At 40.3% G+C, this 22,471-nt stretch overlaps 1 protein-coding gene across 4 annotated transcripts in view; it reads left to right on the forward strand.

The window, feature by feature from the left end:
* NCK2 (NCK adaptor protein 2) overlaps nucleotides 1–16,294 on the forward strand; it is a 157,257-nt gene extending 140,963 nt beyond the window's left edge. For all 4 annotated transcript variants that reach the window (XM_045006655.1, XM_045006649.1, XM_045006662.1 and 1 more), the window contains exon 5: nucleotides 14,894–16,294. In XM_045006655.1, coding sequence (XP_044862590.1) covers nucleotides 14,894–15,088 — 195 coding nt within the window. In that variant the 3' untranslated portion in view covers nucleotides 15,089–16,294. The remainder of the gene's footprint in view (nucleotides 1–14,893) is intronic.
* The last annotated feature ends 6,177 nt before the right edge of the window (nucleotides 16,295–22,471 follow it).

Genomic DNA, 22,471 nt, shown 5'->3' on the forward strand with positions numbered 1-22,471 from the left:
GTGAGGAAGCTATCCACTATGGGAGTTCTGCACTCGTTCCACTTAGAAGCTTCTCACCTTCTGGGGAGCCTGGAATGAGCTGGCAGATCACCTCAGCACAAGTCCCCACAAGTGGTCCCTTCAATCTGATGTAGTAAAGGTCAGTTTCCAGTGGTTGGGAACTTCACAGGTAGACCTGTTTGTCACCAGGCAGAACAGGAAATGTCACCAGTTCTGCTCCCTGAAGGCCATAGCCCGGACTTACTCATAGACACTGTCCTGCTCCGTTGGACTGGACTCCTGTTCTACACATTCCCCTCCATTCCTCTAGTGCAGTGGTTCTCAAACTATTGTACTGGTGACCCCTTTCACATAGCAAGCCTCTGAGTGCGACCTCCCTAATAAATTAAAAACACTTTTTATATATTTAACACCATTATAAATGCTGGAGGCAAAGCGGGGTTTGGTGTGAGGCTGACAGCTTGCAACCCCCATATAACCTCATGACCCCTTGAGGGGTCCCGACCCCCACTTTGAGAACCCCTGCTCTAGTGCATAAGGTCCTACTGGAGATCAAGCGAGACAGAACACGAGTCATTCTCATAGCACTAGGCCGGCCCCGCCAACACTAGTTCCCCATGCTTTCAGTATCGACTCTGATGCCACTACCTCTCCTCCAGGACCTGATATCGCAGGACCACGGTCGAATACTCCCCAAACCTCAACACCCTCCACCTGACAGCTTGGAAGCTCCATGGATAAATCCTGAAGAGTTGGCCTGTTCGGAACAAGTCCACCAGGTTCTGCAAGGTATCAGGAAGCTCTCTTCCAAAGCTATACATACCTTGCCAAGTGGTAGCACTTTTCCATTTGGTCTTCCCAGCAAGGTCTCTTGCCCTCACAGTCATCTCTGCCAGCTGTTTTGGACTATTTGCTACATCTGAAACAGCAAGGTCTGGCAATTTCATCAGTTAAAGTACACCTGGCAGTGATTTCAGTATTCCACGAATGACTGATCGGTTTTCTCAAATGAGATGTCTGTTCATTTTCTCAAGGGGCTAGAAAGACTATGCCTTCAGATTCGGGAACCCATTCGCCCATGTGACCTAAACCGGGTCTTGTCAAAACTCATGGGGCCCCCGTTAGAGCCACTGGCAACTTGCCCCCCTGTTGTATCTTGCCTGGAAGATGGCCTTTCTGATGGCGATCACTTTGGCCAGGAGAGTCTCAAAGATCAGGGCCCTTTCATCAGAACCCCCGTACACGGATTTCTTTAAGGACAAGTTGCACCCTGCATTCCTCAAAATAGGTGATTTTGCAGTTTCACAATAATCAGTAGGGCCTTACCAAATTCACAGCTGTGAAAAACGTGTCATGGACCGTGAAATCCGGTCTCTCCCCATGAAATCTGGTCTTTTGTGTGCTTTTACCCTGTACTATACAGATTTCACATGGGAGATCAGTGTTTCCCAAACTGGGGGTCCTGACCCAAAAAGGAGAGGCGGGGAATTGCAAGGTTATTCTAGGGGGGTCACAATATTGCCACCCTTACTTCTACACTGCTGCTTTCAGAGCTGGGCAGCCAGAGAGCGGCAGTTGCTGACTGAAGGCCCAGCTCTGAAGGCAGCAGCACAAAAGTAAAGGGGGCAATACCATACCATGTCACCCTTACTTCTGCCCTGCTGCTGGCAGCGGCGTTGCCTTCAAAGCTGGGCTCTTGGCCAGCAACCCCTGCTCCCTGGCAGCCCAGCTCTGAAAGCAGCGCTCCCGTAAGCAGCAGTGCAGAAGTAAATTTGGCAATACTGCAACCATCCTACAATAACTTTGTGAGTCCCCCACAATCCTCTTTTGGGTCAGGACCCCTACTGTTACAACACCGTGAAATTTCAGATGTTAATATCTGAAATCATGAAATTTACTATTTTTAAAATCCTATGACCATGAAATTGACCAAAATGGACTGTGAATTAGGTAGGGCCCTAGTAATCAGGCTATTTTTTTGCCGTTCCTCCCCACCCCCAAAACTGCCCACAAACAGGGAGGAGCAACGTCTCCACACAATGAACGTTAGCTGCACCCTGATACTATACATTGAAAGGATAAAACTATTCAATAGATCTATGTAGCTGTTTGTGGCAGTAGCAGACAAGATGAAAGGCCTTCCTATTTTGGCTGAGCAGATCTCATCCTGGATCACACAATGCATTCACACATGCTACGAGCAGACAGGGGTCCCACCACTGGCCATAGTGACGGCCCATTCTATGAGGTCCAGGTGCTGATCCAGGACATCTGCAGAGAGGTGACTTGGTCATCAGTACATACATTTTTTTCCCACTACACCATCACCCAGCAAGCTAGAGATGATGCCAGGTTTGGTCGAGCCATGTTGTGGTCAGCATGTCCATGAACTCTCATTCCCATCTCCTATGGTACTGCATGGGAGTCACCAAATGTGGAATGGACATGTGCAACACATCTTAAAGAACAACAGTTATGTAAAAGTTAGTAATCATTTCCCTTTCATTCTGAAAGGGGGAATAGGAAGATGAGATCCCTTTTTCTTCCTACTTCCCCAACATCTTCCCTTATACTCCACTGAAATGCTTCCTGTGGCAATCCCCACAAAAAAGTCCCAGCTTTTTTTTAATGTTTATAATTTATTAATGTTTCCAACAGCACCAAAATACCATATTCTTCATAATACAAAAAGTAAGTAAAGAGGGTTAGGGTAAAGGAAGGGGAGGGGGAAGCAGCATATCTATCTTCAGAGTCTACATTAATTATAGACCCCTAAAAAGTCAGCCCAAACTCCTTAGTATGTTTTGGGCATTCCCCTTCTGCAGAATCCCAGTCATTTGTTATCTGCGAGGTGAGCCAGTCATCAGTGTTTGATGCCTTCCAAACATTTCTGCAGGATTCATTTTTTAGTGACCAAAGCTGCATGTTAGAATGATGCGATCTTGTTACCACGTAACCTTCAGGTATCAGGAATATATCCAAGAACAAAATTGAAGGTGGTGCAACTCCAACTTAGCATCTAGAGTCAGATTGGGCCAGTGAACCAACTCATACCAGAAATTTGTGATATAGGAGCACTCCCAAACATATGAGCTAATATAGCAACAAGGTAATGTAATCAGCATTCATGAAGCCCATTAGCCTATGTGGAGACCAGTATATTTCAAAAAGAATCTTGGTGAATAAGCCTTAGTTTCAGGTCTATGGTTGCTTTTTAACATTAAATACAATCGTATTCCATTGGGTTGGAAAAAAGTCCCCGATTTTTACTTTTGAAAATAGGATCAACCTGCAGTGCAGAAAAATAGGGATGGGGGAACAGCTTTCTAACTGCAGTCTCATCACTTACTTTGGGCACCAGCCACCTCTCTGTCATCCCATAGATCAGTACTTAAAGGTGGTCTGAAAAGAGTGGGAGGTCTATCATAAGTTGGAAGCAGCAGCTTTGGAAAGGGTGCTAGCATCCTTTGCTGACTTGGCTCAATTTTTTAAATTTTTTTCTGGGTCTGCCACCCCTAATGATCTGCCTCTCCCCACTTTAAGCACTGCTATAGATAAACAGCAATTGAAATCACAGGAATCCAACACGGTTTTAAGAAATAGTGCATTTTGGACTGAAAATCTGTAAATGTGTGGTTTTAATCTTCAATTTTCCCTTTTAGTAATTTACAGTTAGACTCTGTAATTCTCTTCCATCATAACTGGAGCCAGTGTTTTCCCCAGAAATTGAAATTAGGGGGGATGTTCGAATTTACAGGGGAGAGATGGCCAAAGAGAGGTGAGCCCATGAGGGTGAAAGTGGGCTGTATGGCACCATAGTAAAAACTAAAAAATGTTTCATGACCATTTTATTAGATATAACTTTAATTTGTGATGATTTTAAAACATAAGTTGGCTACTCAGGCCTATTATGAAGCACATCATCAACATCCTTCTTGGTTTCTTGTTGTAATTTTCCACAACTCTGTTAATGAACTTCTTGAATGCAGTGCGTTCATCTTTGGTGGCTTCTCATGTATCCGATGCTTCCAGTCCTTCATGATATGCTCGTGATCAGGCAGAAGGCAACTAATGTGAGAAGTATGGGGAATAAGCCGGAAGAACTCAAAATGCTAGTAAATAAACTCTGACATAGCTGGCATCACAGAGTCTTGGTGGGATAATACACATGACTGGAATATTGGTATAGAAGGGTACAGCTTTCTCAGGAAGGACAGGCAGGGAAAAAGGAGAGGGTATTGCTTTATATATTAAAAATGTCTATACTTGGACTGAGGTTGAGATGGAAATAGGAGACAGACTTGTTAAAAGTCTCTGGGTGAAGATAATAGGGGTAAAAAACAAGAGTTATGTCACGGTAGAGGTCTAATTCAGGCCACCTAACCAGGAAGAAGAAGTGGATTTGGCTTTTTTTAAACAACTAACAAAATCATTCAAAGCACAAGATTTGATGGTGATGGAGGACTTCAACTACTCAGACATCTGTTGAGAAAATAACACAGCAGGGCACAAATTGTCCAACAAGTTCTTGGAATATATTGGAGACAATTTTTTATTTCAGAAGGTGGAGAAAGCTACTAGGGGAAAGGGTGTTCTAGATTTGATTTTGACAAATAGGGAGGAAGTAGTTGAAAATTTGAAAGTGGAAGGCAGCTTGGGTGAAAGTGATCATGAAATGGTAGATTTCGTGATTCTAAGAAATGGTAGGAGGGAGAACAGAACAATAAAGACAATGGATTTCAAGAAGGCAGACTTTAGCTAAACACAGGGAGTTGATAGGTAAGATGCCATGGAAAGCAAGTCTAAGGGGAAAAACAATTGAAGACAGTTGGCAGTTTTTCAAAGAGACATTATTAAGGGCACAAGAGCAAACTATCCCACTGCATAGGAAAGATAGGAAATATGGCAAGAGACCACCCTGGCTTGACCAGGATATCTTCAATGATCTAAAAATCAAAAAAGCATCCTACAAAAAATGGAAACTCGGTCAAATTACAAAGGATGAATTTAAACAATTAACACAGATATGTAGGGACAAAATTAGAAAGGCCAATGTGCAAAACAAGATCAAATTTAGCTAGAGACATAAAGGGTAACAAGAAAACTTTCTACAAATACATTAGAAGCAAGAGGAAGACCAAGGTCAGGGTAGGCTCGTTACTCAATGACAGGGAAAAAACAATAACAGAGAATGTGGAAATGGTAGAGGTGCTTAATGACTTCGTTGTTTCGGTTTTCACCAAGAAGTTTGGTGGCGATTGGATGTCTAAGGGCTTGTCTTGCAACTTTCTTGCTCGGGGGTGTATGTGTGAAAAAACACCCCCCTGAGTGCTGCAAGTTTTATCACCGTAAAGCGCCAGTGTAGACAGTAGCTACTCCCCTCATGGGGGTGGGGGTTTTATAGCCCTGGGAGAACTCTCTCCCTGTGCTATGCTGCGATTACACAGCCACGTTGCAGCACTGCTACAGCAGCACTTTAACATTGCTAGTGACGACATGCCCTAACATAGTGAATACCAGTGAAAATGAGGTAGGATCAGAGGCTAAAATAGGGAAAGAATAAGTTAAAAATTAGACAAATTAGATGTCTTCAAGTCACAGGGCCTGGTGAAATGCATCCTAAAATACTCAAGAGCTATCTGAGCCATTAGCAATTATCTTTGAAAAGTCATGGAAGACGGGAGAGATTCCAGAAGACTGGAAAAGGTCAAATATAGTGCCAATCTATAAAAATGGAAATAAGGACAACCTGGGGAATTATGGACCAGTCAGCATAATTTCTGTACCCGGAAAGATAATGGAGCAAAAAATTAAGCAATCAATTTGCAAACATCTAGAAGATAAGAAAGTGATAGGTAACAGCATGGATTTGTCAAAAATAAATCTTGTCAAACCAACCTGATAGCTTTCTTTAACAAGGTAACAAGCCTTATGGATAGGGGGGAGGTGGTAGACATGGTATATCTTGACTTTAGTAAAGCTTTTGATAGTGTGTCGCATGACTTCATAAACAAACTAGGGAAATGCAACCTAGACGGAGCTACTATAAGGTGGGAGCCAAACTGGTTGGAAAACCATTCCCAGAGAGTAGTTATCAGTGGTTCACAGTCATGCTGGAAGGGCATAACGAGTGGGGTCCCACAGGAATCCATTCTGGGTCTGGTTCTGTTCAGTATCTTCATCAATGATTTAGATCAGGGATTCTCAAACTGCGGGTCGGGACCCCTCAGGGGATCGCAAGGTTATTACATGGGGGGTTGCAAGCTGTCAGCCTCCACCCCAAACCTTGCTTTGCCTCCAGCATTTATAATGGTGTTAAATATAGAAAAATGTGTTTTTAATTTATAAGGGGTTTTGCACTCAGAGGCTTGATATGTGAAAGGGTTCACCAGTACAAAAGTTTGAGAACCACTCATTTAGATAATGGCACAGAGAGTACACTTATAAAGTATGCGGATGATACCAAGCTGGGAGGGATTTCAAGTGCTTTGGATAGGATAGGGCTAAAATTCAAAATGATCTGGACAAACTGGAGAAATGTTCTGAAGTAAATAGGATGAAATTCAGTAAGGACAAATGCAAAGTACTTCCAGTGACTGCTTAGGAAGGAGTACTGCAGAAAGGGATCTGGGGGTCATAGTGGATCACAAGCTAAATATGAGTCAACAGTGTAACACTGTTGCAAAAAAAGAAAACATCATTCTGGGATGTATTAGCAGGAGTGTTGTAAGCAAGACACGAGAAGTAATTCTTCCACTCTTCTTCACTCTGAGTAGGCCTCAGCTGGAGTATTGTGTCCAGTTCTGGACACCATATTTCAGGAAAAATGTGGACAAATTGGACAAAGTCCAAAGAAGAGCAACAGAAATGATTAAAGGTCTGGAAAACATGACCTATGAAGGAAGATTGAAAAACGTTGGATTTGTTTAGTCTGAAAAAGAGAAGACTGAGTACTCTGAGGGGACATAGTAGTTTTCAAGTACATAAAAGGTTGTTACAAGGAAGAGGGAGATGAATTGTTCTTCTTAACCTCTGAGGATAGGACAAGAAGCAATGGGCTTAAATTGCAGCAAGGGAGGTTTAGGTTGGATATTAGGAAAAATTTCCTAACTGTCAGGGTGGTTAAGCACTGGAATAAATTGCCTACAGAGATTGTGGAATCTCCATCATTAGAGATTTTTAAGAGCAGGTTAGACAAACACCTGTCAGGGATGGTGTAGGGATGCCATGAGTGCAGAGTACTGGACTAGATGACCTTTCAAGCTCCCCTCCAGTCTTATGATTCTATAATTGCACAAAATTCTATTCAGTGAGGAAAAAGAATGCTTAACTGTAACTGTTTTGACTGGAAGTAGCAAGAGTTCCTACTGCTTTCATCCCCAGAAACAGCACAAAGATTGGGTAGAAACACTAGTCATGATAAAGAAGAATTTGAAGTCAAATCTACATTCATTCATCATATGATATTCCACTGTGTGTTCAAATTCTCTATTCTGTCCTGATCACATAGCAGCCCTATTGGTGGTAGTGCCTCACTCCACTCAGCTGTCAGTGTTTTATAAGACAGGCATCTGTAAAAGCTGTATAGAGATTGAGTACAATCCAGAAGTCACTGTTGTAGATATGCAAGTCAACTTCTGGACTGAAGTCTTTGCTTTTTCCAGTATGTTTTCAATGGATATCTCTCTGATCCAAGTTTAGCTTCTATTGCTGGACAAAGATCTACTACTATTATAGCAGATACTTGGATGGCATTGTAACAGGAGACTTATGAGCAGGGCTTTGGAGCTGTGCTCCGTCTCTGCTCCAGCTCCAGGCAAAAACCTGCAGCTCCATTGCTCCAGAGCTGCTCCACGCTCCAGCTCCGGGCTCCACTCCAAAGCCCTCCTTATGAGAGAGAATGGCAATAGTCCTCTCTGAACTTAAGTAGTCCCCCAGCCTCACTACTTTAGATCCATCCCATCTCAGTAGATACTTTCCAAAGCCAGTAATAATGGTTGCAGCCAATGACTTAATATTTGATGCCTATTTGAATCGGTGCGTTCATCGGCCATGTATGCACATTTTTTTAATGTGGTGAGAGAGTTCTTCACTTTTTCAGCTGCTTAGTCTTCCACTGTTGCACAGTATGCTTCTAAACAGTCAGTTGAGTTTCTTGCAGAAAAATGGTGAGCATTTGCCAGTTTTGTTAGGAACCATTGTCCGACTTCAGGATTAACAAGTGACGATGTACTTAACATTGGCCTCCATTTTGTAGTGTGTGATATCTCTTGCTTAAATAGAAAGTATGATGTGACCACCATGTTTGTTCGCATAAACTGTGTTGGGTCTCCAACATTCTTAACGGCCTCATTAAGTACTTCTAAAATTGACTTTGACAGTGACTGGCTTATAAGGCTTTTTCTGTATGTCAATTTAGTCCAGAGGCTTGGTATTTTGCAGCCTTTTCATGTAGTTTGCCAGCATTGGCTTTGCTGATCAGTTTGGCAAACCAAGCTCCTCCACTTTTACTATATAAATCCATGGTACCCCCACATCTTGAATATTGGGTGCAGTTCTGGTCACCTCATCTCAAAAAAAGATGTATTGGAATTGGAAAATGTGAAGAGAAGGCAGGGGCGGCTCTAGGCATTTCGCCACCCCAAGCACGGCACAGGCAGGCTGTGTTCAGCGGCTTGCCTGCGAAGGTCCACCGAAGCCGCAGGACCAGCGGACCTCCCACAGGCAAGCTGCCTAAGGCACCCTGCCTGCCGCCCCCGCGGCTCGCCGCCCCAAGCACACGTTTGGTGTGCTGGGGCCTGGAGCCGCCCCTGGGAGAAGGACAACTAAAATGATTAGGAGCATGGAACAGATTCCATATGAGGAGAGATTAAAAAGACTGGGACTTTTCATCTTGGAAAAGAGACAACTAAGAGGGGATATGATAGAGGTCTATAAAATCTTGACTGGTGTGGAGAAAGTAAATAGGGAAATGTTATTTACTCTTTCACATAGCACAAGTAGTAGGGGTCATCCAATGAAATTGACAGGCAGCAATTTTAAAACAAAAAAAAAGGAAGTACTTCTTCATACAATGCACAGTCAACTTGTGGAACTTTTTGCCAGGGAAGTTGTGAAGGCCAAAATTATAACGGGGTTCTAAAAAGAACTAGTTAAATTCATGGAGGATAGGTCCAGGATGGTCACAGATGCAACACCATACTCCAAGTGTCCCTAGCCTTTGTTTGCCAGAAGCTGAGAGTGGACAGCAGGGGATGGATCACTCAATGGTTGCCTGTTCTGTTCATTGCCTTTGAAATACCTGGCATTGGTCACTGTCGGAAGACAGGATACTGGGCTATAGGGACCCCTGGTCTGACCCAGTATAGCTGTTATCTAAAAATTAATTATAATATAATAATAATGTTTAATATAGAAACTACCCAAGATAACGATCTCTTGAGATAGTGACAATGTGAGATAATGATCTTGGAAATAATGCATTTTAAAAATCTTGGCCTATTAGGAAATGTATATTTATATAAGTTTCCCAGTCACAATGTTGGCATTCTGGAGCAAAATCATGATAACGTAGTCCAATAAACAAATGTTCCTTTAACAGGCCTCTCCCTTTTCCCTCCACTGCATTCCACTCATAGTTATTATCTTTGGTCAGTGGAGACCCAGAGTTCAGAGCTTCTTTTGTGTGAGTTCACCTCCCATCTTGGATAGTGGTGGGGGAAAAGGCACTTTGCTCATTCCCCCAGCTGCTCGCCACTAGCTCAGTCACCAGTGGTGCTGTGCCATCAGCTTCTGCTGCCACCTGCCACTGTGACCTCTGCAAGTCGGTCCCTTGAGGTTCCACACAGCTCTCAGTGGGAGAACCTCAGTGCTAGAGGCTGGGCTGTCTCTTCCACCGAAACACTGTCCCCCAACAGATCTAAGCACTTACACCTGATTATCTGTGATTTCAGCTCTAGTGCTCACTTTAAAAAAAAACAAAACAAAAAAAAAACTCTCTATCAAGCCTAATCAGCTCTATCTTCAAACAGGGGAGAAGGATAGGTCAAATGGTACTTATGATTCTTAGGCAGAGCCCACACCACCAAGTAAATTACTTGTCCCCACCCCTTCTCTCTCTCTCTCTCTCTCCCCACTGGGATCTGGCATCCAAACCCACTGCTTAGCAAGTGCAGTTCAGTTGAAGGTGGGTGACCCCCTCATTCAGGACAGGCTAAGTACAGCCCTTCTGCCCTTTACTCATACAACAAGGATAACATTCCATTACCCCCACATTCAATACTAAAGTGATTTGTAACCCGGCACCAGGCAAAATCGATCATTTGGGCAAGATAGCTCTGTGTGATAGATACCTAGGCAGAGTAGGTGTGTTCATGTAAATATAATCTGGTCCTGAAGCCTTCCTGCAACCGCACTCTCGAGCTCATCATTAGCTGTCAGGGGAGAGTTCATTCAGACCTTACTTACAAATCATAATTTGAAATTATTAGGTTGGCCAACATCGCCAAAACAAATGCACCAACCTTCTCATAAAAAACAACAGCTATGTGAGGAAGCTAGTCTCTGTTCATGCTTTTCAAACCTCTTATGCTTTTTCAGGTGCCAATGTTTTATCATCTATTGTTTATGCTTTTAAAGTGTGAACTGTTGACCACCTCTGTGTGTGTGTGTGGGGAGGGGGGTGATGGGGAAATTCAGGTAAATCCCTGCCATGATGCTATGCTGTATAATCCTGCTGCAGAATCCCAGACAACCTTTTAGGTTCTAGAGACTCAGATTTACTTGTAATGTGCTTTTAGGGAGTGTATGTAACTTCTGAGGCTTTTATGCAAGAGAAGTTTGCATGCAATCCATCTAAATGTAGCAGTTAATTCAAGTGGGAGAGAAGAGAGAAAATCTGCCAGAAGCTGAAAGAGAATGGCCTAAAAACAGTTTTAAAAATAAACAAACTTGGAACAAATCCAAGGACAGCAGGGAACCAATTCAGGCTGCATTCAACCACCACACTGTAGCATGGTAAGATTAAGTTTAAAGAGCAATAGTTTACATAGGTATTTTTTAAAACGTTCTCTGAATATTTAACTTGTATATTTGCAGTGAGAAGGAACCAAAATAAATACAAGTCCAATTATTTTCACAGATTCTTCTTGTATTCTTGTTACTCGCTAATTTGAGGCCAATAAAGGGGTTTCAAATTTTTTGCAACAGCTGTTCAAGCTCTTCCATCTCTTTGTACCGGATGATGGCTCTCACAAGAGAGTTATACAGGCTGCTCCACAGTTTTAAGACTATGAGTTCATCAAAAGGGTGCAACTTCACAACATGCTGTGGTGAAAAATAAGCAATGCTAAATTCTTCTATTATACAAAAATCGAATTAGCAACTTTGGGACTGGAGAAAAAATGAAACATTGAATATTCAGTCAGAACTGTTTTTCAAGTGTCAGAAAAAGCAAAGCAATGTGGTAATAGTGCAATAACATACTGGAGTTTGTGTGGCTACATGACACGGTAGCAAGTGTGGGCCAGTGGCTCGGGCGCAGGACTGACAATCACAGGGCATAAGTTCTGTTCTGAGCTCTGCCACTGACTCACTGTCATAACCTCTCTATTCATCTTTATAAAGATAACTATACTTACCCACCTTTGTAAAGAGCTTTGACATGTATACTTGAGATCATAGCTTTGAGGCTCTGATAACAACACTGCACCCAATAGGAGGGCACTAAATCTCCACAAGGCTCAAAAGGATTAGCTTAGTTGTTGGTTTTGCTTCAGACATGATGTAGCTTTTTCAGTTCCATATTCTGGCATTCTGGTTATACCTGTGTCTTCAGTTATTATAGTGATTTTTTTTCAGGTAGTATTTTTAAATGAGTTTTCCCTAGGTGTTCCCTACAGAAGAAAGAATTAGAAGGACTTTAATATTAAGGTTTGGTCTTCTTTCTCAGACTCTCACAAGCTGGTGTTCTATTACTCCCTTTCATGCTAGCCCTACTAAATTGTTTCCTACAGGCCTGTGCTGTTAGCTTTCGTATTTAAAGTAAAGTTGGTGGCATGCTATCCATTGCCAGTGCCCTTTGACACTTCTGTGATTCGGCAGTCACAGAATTTTCTGCAGAATTCATCCCTTGCTGCAAAATTGTGCTCCAGAGTCTCAGCTTTTTTTTTTTAAGTGAATGGTTCTAGTTCTTATGATTATGAAGATGATCTTTGAAATCATGAACAGATTTGAAACCAATGCAGTGCAGAGAGCCTGCAACAATAGCTCTGAAAACTGTGAACTTCCCTGTTCATCTCAGTTAGGGCCCATGGACTCTGCAGATCCACAGCATCTGGCTTTTGCAGGCAAGCTCCTGATACTTTGTATTCAGTTTCCCTTTTTGGTCAAGACTGGTCTGCAGCTGCCTCTTGTCTTCCAGTTTTCCTCACTAGGGGGAGTTAATCAGATTACAGTGAAAACTCTGCACTGTTCCTTTGAGCTCAGGCAGGAGGGGGTTAGAGACAGAGCTAACATACAATTTACAGCCAGGGAGTGGGGGGGGGGGGTTGGGGGAGAAAGAGAAGAGGAATGGAATCTAAGAATTTATGCTGGCAAATAGAGCTAGTTGGCAAAATTCCAATGAAATATTGTTCATCAGAATTTGTGGATTCATTAAAAGCTAAACGTTTCACTGAGATGGTTCAGTTTCAGCAAAGTTCCAGTTGAACCCAGGCAGCGATCCGCCAGAACCCTGCCAGCTTCCCTGCCCAGCTCCTCAGCAGACCACATTGGAGGACTCTTTAGTGGAGAATTTAGAAAATGTTGGTTTTCATTCCTAATTGGAACAAAACTAAATTGTGAAATATCAAAATCCTCAATGAAACTGAATTACCATTCTTTGCACAGCTCAACTGGCAAGTTAGGCTGGCTGGGGAATAGTGCAGTAGCTGGAGCCCTTGGATCCAGGGAAATGAGATGTAAAACCATCTACAAGCTCTGCTCTCATGTCCTCCAAATTTCTTTGACACATGCAGACAGAGGGATGGCCTGAACCGGGCTGCTTGGACAGCATCACAGGAGCAAAGTCCCAGGGAGTGGAGTTGGGCTGCCTGGAGAGCATAGTGAAAACTCATCCACAAAAGTAGTCACTGTCAAAAATAATCTCTCATGAACGTTATGCCAATACGAATTTTCAGTTAAAATAGCCATAGTTCTGTTTTTGTGTGGGAGTAAATGGGAATAAATGGTGTTTCATGACAATGGAATAAATTAATGTTATTGTGGAATTTAGGGATTGTTGCCACAGAAATTAGGCATTGTTGCCACATGTTGTGAATCTGGTCTAATTGTGTCAATAAGTGCACAGGACTTAGAATATAGAATGCATTCACAGTGATGTTTGTTTGATTTACCGTAAGAGCTGTGATTATGTTCTGTACCAGAGACATTGATAGAAAAGTAAATTTAGGCCATGTCTACACTACAAAATTAAGTCAACCTAGCTTCCATCGGCATAGAGCTGCTGCAGTAATTACACCGCTTGTGCTTTTCCACACTTTGCTCCTTGTGTCAGCAGTGTATGTCCTCACCAGGAGCGCTTTTATTGATTGTACTGTCAGTGTGGGGCATTGTGGGACAGTTCCTGAAAGCCAGTAACAGTCGACGTAAGTAATGCAGTGTCTACGCTGATACTCTTTGACCCAATTACTTCAACCTTAACTCTATGCCGCTTATGAAGGTGGTGTTAAGTCGACGTAGAGGGGCAGTTACGTCAGCGAGAGCAAAATTTAAATGTAGACTCTTCCATAATTATGTTGAAGTAAACTGCCTTGCATCGATCTAACTCTGTAGCGTAGATCAGATCTTAGAGGTATAGTCAAGTGGACATTCGCTACGTAACTTTTGATTTATATAAATGTTGCTATCATTATTAAATATTTATACTACAGAAGAGCCCACTTCAACAATTGGGCCCAAAACTACTGGGAAGAATTTAAAGTGAGAATTAGTATTAAATTTAATGAACGTTCAATGAAATAAAAACTACAAATTGGAAGTTCACTCTTTTTTAAAATAGAGTGGCAGTAGGATGAAGGAGTGGCCAAACCACATGTGAGCATGGGGAAATGTTGTAGACATGGAGAACATTTGCAGCCATTTATTTATGTTCACTTTAATGCTATGTACTAAAGCAATCAATGTGCTGGTACATGGAAAAAGTTGCTAGATGTCAAAAATAGTAAATGGAATAGTTCTGTTTTATCTTTCAAATAATTGTTAAAAAAAATTGAATTTCACTGTATGTGGTTAGTCTTATATTTGGGTGATTTGTATTGTAAATGTGTATTCTTATGTCCTATACTACTTTCTTAAAATGAAAATAAACAAGAGCTGTTCCTCATATTTTTTAACAAAGTTTAAGAGTGGAAAGTTTTTTCATTTGTAACACAGAGCAAGAAAGGCCCTCTTGTGGTCATGATTTTTAAAACTCATGGGAATTTTCCCTTCTGTGCCTTACCTCACCCAAGCAATGTTGTAATAGAATATTGATTTTTAGGGAGAGTTTATCAGTAGAAAAAACCATACATGACACAAATCTTTTTCTGGTCTTGTCATTCTTATGATGCTAGTTTGAGCCAGTAAGTTTTGCACTATTTGCAATTTAGTCATGTAACTTGCTACTTTAGACTATGTAGCTGGGGAGCTTTCCATTAACTGCACATATTAATAATGGGGGGAATTTATTTATTGAATAATGGATTTCTTAAGTAGCTAAAGCACCATACTATTGTACAAAGAGTAGAGTATATTGTAGTTACTTTATATCTCAGTTTGCTCCTTAAACCACAAATTTGTGTTTTCTCTTTGACCACTTTGCAATAATTCTTTTCTTCTGTCTCTCTTTCAACAGCCCAGTGACTTCTCAGTATCTCTAAAGGCATCAGGGAAGAACAAACATTTCAAGGTGCAGCTCGTGGACAATGTCTATTGTATTGGCCAGCGTCGATTTCATTCAATGGATGAATTGGTGGAACACTACAAAAAAGCTCCCATCTTCACCAGTGAACACGGGGAAAAGTTATATCTTGTGAAAGCACTTCAGTGACATTGAAGATAGACTATGCCGCCTAGGCCTCTTATAACTTTCAAGCCTTAGGTCCTAATTCACTTTTATAGAGAAGAGCAATCTACTCCCTGAAGCAGGCTTAAAGAATGGGCTCTTTCCAAAGTGTTAGCTCTGTTGGTTGTTATTGTCCTTTTTTGGTTTGGTTTTGTTTTGTTTGCCTATTTTATCTTTTTGGTTCTGTTAATCTCAGATGACCTCCCCTCAGGTTGAAAATTTCACTTAAATGGGGTTGTAAGCACTCACTTTCATGCCTGAGTTCTAAACTCCCCTCTTCTGTGTACGTTTACATAGTTAGTTCCAATAAACGAGGGGTGTTTTCAATTCAAAACAGTGTTAATCTGTTCAAATTGCTCATGCTGACAGAACTGTTCATTTGAGAGACATCGGGCACAGTTTGAATGCACTGAAGCTGCAGCTAATTAAGTGAGATATAGTAGACATAACAGTTGTGGCAGTGAGTTCTGTAGCTATTTTGCTTACCAAGTAGTATATTACAAAAATTCCTAGTTCCTAGAAGCACTCTTTACACTGTACTCTGCTATTACATTGCCTCTTTAACTCTTTGTAAAGAGTACACTAATTAAAGCATTTTGTAATAGTACTTCTTAATCTACTATGGTAAGATTGTAGTAAAAGAAAACTATCTAGTGTATTTTGGTCTGTAATTGCAACAGAGAGGAATTTTCTTTTTTACATTGATTGCTAGAGAAAGAATCATTGAATTGTAAAGGCTGAATGTTTTGGTAATCTACAACCAAATGTGCCATCCACATAATGCTTTTTCCTCTTGCCCTTCTGCTTGTTTGAATTAAACAATTATGTATTTAATTCTCAAAGTAATATGTATCTGTAGCTGATTGTTGACACTAATACAGAAGATTAATAAAAACTGATCTTGGGGTAGGGTGGGCGGGCTACCAACACTATTCTATATATAGATATATATATATTTGCTTTATAGAGAAAATCTTCAGGGTTTACAGATTGGTGGGATTGGTAGTAGGAGACACACAGAATGTTTATGAAGAAAATGCATTTTCTCTTTTCTTTACATTTAAACTCCTTTATGGTTTAAATATACAGTCTTGAGATGGCACATTCCTGAGATTGAAGAAGGGATCTTGAGATCTCAAATTCTTGCATACCCAGTTTTTTGGATATTGTAATAAAAAAGATATTATGTCAAGATGGAGTACTGGATTTATCCTTGAGTGGTAGTCATGGTGTTGGTTTAGTAAGGTAAAATAGTGTAAATATGGAATTTGTGTATTTTGAATTTGATCTAAGAAGAAAAAAAATAGCAACATACCATAGGTAATGAGATATACTCTGTAAGGTTTTCAGTATTGATTACTGTGATGAGGAAGACCATAAATTGCTTTAATGAAAATGCAAAAGGAAGCCGTTTCCTAAGGCCTTCACCTTTTGTTTTATTTGTTGTTTATCTGTCATTGAAATATGATTCCTTGTTTACCCTGGGAGTTCAGCCACTGGTTGAGACTCTGTAACGTGAACAGGATTTATACCAGTGCAGCATGATTTACTTTGATTTAAATCATCTTTGCTATGTACTTGCACAGGTGACTGAAAACCAGTGTAAGAAAGGCTTTTAAAGAGGGTTAAAAAAAGAACAAGATAAATTCATGGAGGATAGGTCCATCAATGGCCGTTAGCCAGGATGAGCAGGTATGATGTCCCTAGCAGCTTTCCCAGAAGCTGGGAATGAGCAGCAGGGGATGAATCACTTGATGATTTCCAGTTCTGTTTTTTCCTTCTGAAGCACCTGGCATTGGCCACTGTCAGAAGACAGGAAACTGGGAAGGATAGACCTTTGGTCTGACCTAGTATGGCCATTCTTACGTTGAGGGGCAGACACTGTTTTGGAAGTTTTACAAGCCTATTGTTTTCTTATCACGCCTGTGTGTGCACGATCGCACGCTCTCTCTCCCTTCCTCTCTCCCCTTTTAGATTGCTTCATTTTTTCAATAGAATCTATTAGTAAAAATCAGACATCTGCTTGACTTTCTATAGGACAGCTCTGTAGTGGCACCACTGATTAAGAGTGACCCAGATCTGTATAGTCACCTTGCTATCATAAAGAGTCCTAATTTGTGTACTGACATCTCCAGGCAGTGGCCAAACATTAGGAACATAGGAATTTCCATACCAAATTAAGGTTTTTTTCTTCACCCTTCTCTGAATTCCTTCTATATGGCGATCTAACTGAATACTTTACTTTAAATGAGGGGATACCACAAGTTTATATAACGCCATCACAATCTTGTTGTTGTTTTCTATCGCGATCTTTATACATCCTAACATTGCTTGGTTTTGACTGCTGCTGTGTATTGAGCAGAGGTGTTCATTGAGCTGCCTACAGTGAGAGGACGGGTCTTTTTCCTGAGTGGTTACAGTTAATTTATAAGCCAGCAATGTTATATGAGTAGTTCATATTATTCTTTCTAATGAGTTTTAACTTGCCTTTGTCAGTGCTGAATTTAATCATGCTGGTTTGTTGGGTCCCTCTGCAGTTCCTCAGTCTCTCGTAGTCTGGACTGATATAAATAATTTTGTGTCTTCTGCAAGTTTTTCCACCTGACTGATTCCACTTTTTCCACAGTTGTTTAATGATTATACTAAACAATACTGGTACTAATAAAGATTGCTGGGATATTCTACTGTTAGAATATCTATTTTAGGAATAATTGGAAACTATTTCTGTTTCTCAGCCAGTTTCTACTCCCTGACATAACCTTTATCTGTCACTCCATGACTGCTTAGTTTCCATAACAGCCTCTTGTCAGAGGTTATTGGGTTTTTGTTTTGTTTTTTAAGATTACAGAAATTAATCCACTTGTTCTTCAGCTCCTTTTTTTCATTAACAGGGCTTAAAGAATTTTAGTAGATTAGAAAGACATGATTTTTCTTTACATAATTATTCTGGTTTTTCCAAATAATATCAGATTTTTCTAAGTGCATTTATTCTATTTTTAATTATTTCAGCCAATGTTATTGGTGCTGCCATTTAATGTTTTTCTTGCCTTTCACTTTTTTTTTAATTTAGTCATATGCACATCTTCTCTGAATCCGTTAAAGTACACTGCTGTATCTAAATGCAGTAATAGTTAAAGGATTCTAATTTCCTCACTACGATCTTTTTGATTAGCTGCTTCTTTTCTTTTAGTATTGATTTGTTTTGTTCATAGCACCTAGGGAGCCCTGGTCATTGACCAGGACCCCATTGTGCTAGTGCTCTACAAATACAATAAAAAATAGTCAAATCCTGCCCTTTGTACATTTGAGTGTCAACGGTCTAGTATGATCTAGTATGGCATATTTGTAGTCTTATGATTTAGAATTTTATATTCTGTTGAATGGTCTTTTCCACTCAGAAATTTTCTTTCACAAATTTCTGTGGAATTTTTTTAATCTAGTGCTACCTCCACCCTTTTGCCTTATGCTATTCATCTTGTATAATTTATGACTTGGTATAGCAATATATGCTATTGATTTTTTGCATTCTACAATGTTTCAGTAATGCCTATTCTTCAAGTAGTGTCCCTGTGGGTGCTCCACTTCAGTTTCACATGTACCTTGAGCCTTGATTGGAGATTTTTTGTTAGCAGCCTCCATTCAGCCCAGGCATGCACTCTATACAATCTTGTGCTTCACTCCAAGGGTATATAGGGCTGTGAGGGAAAACCACCCTCAGTTCTTTTTCTGCTACATTAGCCTGAGATGGAGTTGTGGTGTGTTTTTCTTTAGTTTAGTTTAGTTTAGTGTTAGTCTAAAATTAATTACATAGCAGTAAGAGGTTTGAGATTTTTTTTCCTATCCTTTTTTTCTGGGGAGCTTATTTGGCCTGGCTGGGCATGCCTGGCTCTCCAGGTTTCAAACAGTGCATCCCTTGCCGGGAGGCTATCCAAATCACGAACAGCCACTCTAAGTGTATCCACTGCTTGGGACTCCCATATCTCCCAGAAGTGTAATTTTTGGCTGGCTCTCAAATCTAGAGCATGGAAGAATCGAGAGACCAAATTGAAGCTGCTGGTGATGGCGCACTCCCTACACCCCAGTACATCTGTCTCTGGACAGATCTGAGGCCCCTTCAACCTCAGCTAAGGTCTCCCTTAAGAGGGGAATGGCCTCGGAGGACCCAGGGAAGGTTCAGAAGAAGTAACTGGTTTCGAAGAGGTCCCAATCTCCTAAGTCTATGGTGTGGGAGGCCTCAACCTGACAGTATCATGGAGGTGAAAGACTCTGCCTCTGGTATCGTCGGAGCAGGGAGATCCCAGAGCACGTCAGAAAAACACAGCTCTAACAGACCCTCAGTACTGATTGTGAAAGACCGGGCAGTCCAAACACTTCTCTAAAATGGCACCGTCTACATCAAATTACCAATGGTGCCTTCCCACTCGTCTCCATTGGTACCAAAAAGGCTTCAAAAAGGGCTAACTTTTTGTATAATTATAGGAAAAACAATTTTGGAAAAAAACGGTTTCTGCTCCTAAAACTGAGTCCGTTTACCCAAAAATAGATATCCTAGTAACTGGTTTTTTGGAATTTAGACTAGCAACTTGCTTGGCAAAAGCAACTGGATAGTTACTGGTTATGATTTCTGTTCACTACTGGTCTAGGTTGGACCAATAACCTAAAGTTGAAAGGATTTCTATGTCATTTTCAATCCCTGCTCCATCTAGTTTTTACTCCTTTGTCAATGTGTACAAGTCAGTGTTTGTAAATTTTAGTTTATAATTAAATTTAGGGCTTGTCTACACAGTGGAGGAATGCACACTACAGGGGTATGATTTCTGTAGAAACAACAGAGCATTGTTTTAAGTAATAAAAATATAGGATGGACTCAGGAATTATTTTTAATTATTTTACCTTTTTCTCCTACGTAGGTTACTTTGTTACTTAGGTTGAATTTTTGCATAATAAGCCAATTCAGTGTATATTTTATAAATTTACTACAAGGGTTAATTAAACAAGCAGTTATAACACAAATGTAAATTTAAGTGAAATATATTACTAGTTAAGGTAGCTTATAGTTTTGCTCACTTAATTTACAAAGGTACAAGTTGAGGTTACAATTGAGATTTAATCAATAAGTAGTCAATGGTTCAATTTATCTGGCTTGCCAATTACTGCAGTTAGCAATTAAATCAAACTACAATGTGCAATTTGAGGAAAACAATCCTCTTCAAATTTTATAGGAAGGTTAAGTGGAGAAGTTCTTCCCTTTGGCTTGAGCAGTTTATCTCAGTGTCTGCTAGAGACAAGGACTGTTGCCTGCCTTGATTTTAGGGAAGTACTCTTAAAATAATTTCTTTATAGCGTCCTTTTGGCTACTTTTCTCCCATTAAGCTTCACTGTTCACAAAGATTACAGTAAGCTTGTCTTGTTTAATGTATTTATCTCCCACAATGCCTGCATCTTTCTGGCAGTCTGGCACCGACACCGAGATTTCTGAATTACCAGATTTATAGCAGTTTTAGAATGATACTGGTTTAATCCAGAGATCTTTCTGTCTCAATAACAGATTTATGGGTTTAGTCTCTAGTTTGGGGAACAGTAACACAAAACGAGACCTATGCACTAGTGAAATTGCTCTACAGAAAGATTTTTCACACTTTCTCAAAGTCTCACATGATTGGTTTTAGCTTGGGACAGGTCAATATTTACTGCTATCTTCATCAGTTATAAGATGTCATTTAAGCTTTCACATGTGATGGGCTTGATCTTTCCTCTCTCTTAGTTGCACTTTAGGCTGATCTTAGCCAGTGTTCTCTCTTCCTTTGTGTGGCCCGTCTAAGGAAGAGGAGAGCAGGACACCACTTTGGGTGTTGTGTTGATGGGAGAGAGGCCCCCCTTCTGTCTGCATAGTTGGCATCTTTTGTAGGGATCATTGATTCCTCTACTCCATCCCAGTGGACACTCTTGTCCAATTAGGAGTTCCAGCATGTTGGTTATATCTCCTTGTGGACCAGTGACCTGTCACCTTAATCTTGGAGTTGCATTGAAGATTCCATTCTAGCGTGTATGTGTCAAATCTATTTGTTGCTAACTGCAAACTGATATCTCTCAAAAACAGGACACAAGAAGATGCCATATGATAAGGAGCTGGTAGGCAAACTTCTACTTAGGTTCTAGATATAATGTCTTGATTGATGAAATAATTAATGGCTAGTCAGCATTCACTCATTTCAGCATATTCTTGTGACAGGAGATTAATTATGACACTTGCAAAGTAGTCTTAAGAATTGAGGATAGTGTTTAGGGCAAGTCAGTGGCCTTATCCTAATAGTCTTTTGCTTACATACAAAAAGTTTCTTCAAGCATTCTTTAGAAATGCTGACGTGAACATTTGGCCTACCAAAGTTACCCAGGTGTAAATCCAAATATGGCCTACGTTCCTTAACTTTTAAAGTGCACTAATATGTTGTATATTAATTGGTTTGCATAGATCCTACTGGTGAACACTAAATTGTTGTTCATAATTAAACTACTCATTTCACAGTGCTTACTATTGTTGGTAAAACTATTTAAGATGACTGGAAGGTGTATTGATTTGCAGAAGTAACTCAAGCTCTTAAACTATAGCAGGAACTGTAAATTCTTATATACCTTTAAAAATTATTTGGTGTCTCTTAAGTGAAAAATTCCATATAAATAGATTTTTTTTCCTCTTCATGCACAGTCCTGATTACTATTACAGCTGACCTGTTCCATTACAAAAGGCTAAAGGCTCTGTTGGAGGGAGAGGAGAGTCAGAATTGTTTACCCTAGCTTCATTGCTTGTTACTGTTCTGTAGAGGAGTGTTTTAGGTAACAACACAATTGTGCACTGAGAACTTCAGAAATGTATATTGCTGTGTAGCAAATCTCAATCCAATATTTACTTAATAGGTGAGCTACATTGTACAGTAATGATGTCTGATACTTGCAGAATCCTGTGAAATGAGCATATTACAAAAACAGTAGGTTAATTCCCTCACTGCTGATTAGTAGAACCAGGTAGCGTGTACATTCAGATCTAGAACTACATCTGATTTAAAATCCAATAAAGAGTGCAGTTTCTGGACAGAAAGGGACAGGACATGAAATATAGTCTTTTTTTTCCTGTTTAAGTAATAGTTTCAGGTACCACACTTGCCCTGGAGACCTCTTGACAATTTTTGTGATTTTAAAATTGTTTTTCTTTATATTAAAATGGGTTTTCTCTCCCGTTGCTGTGTGAAATATCCACACAAAGAGAAGAGGAAGCTGATTTTACCACAGAAAATTAATGATTCATAACAAATTGGAAAAATAGATTTTTGTTCCTGTAATTTTTCAGTTATGATAATATTAAGTGTTAGC

This window comes from Mauremys mutica, chromosome 1, assembly GCF_020497125.1.
Source record: "Mauremys mutica isolate MM-2020 ecotype Southern chromosome 1, ASM2049712v1, whole genome shotgun sequence".
Taxonomy (NCBI): Eukaryota; Metazoa; Chordata; order Testudines; family Geoemydidae; genus Mauremys; species Mauremys mutica.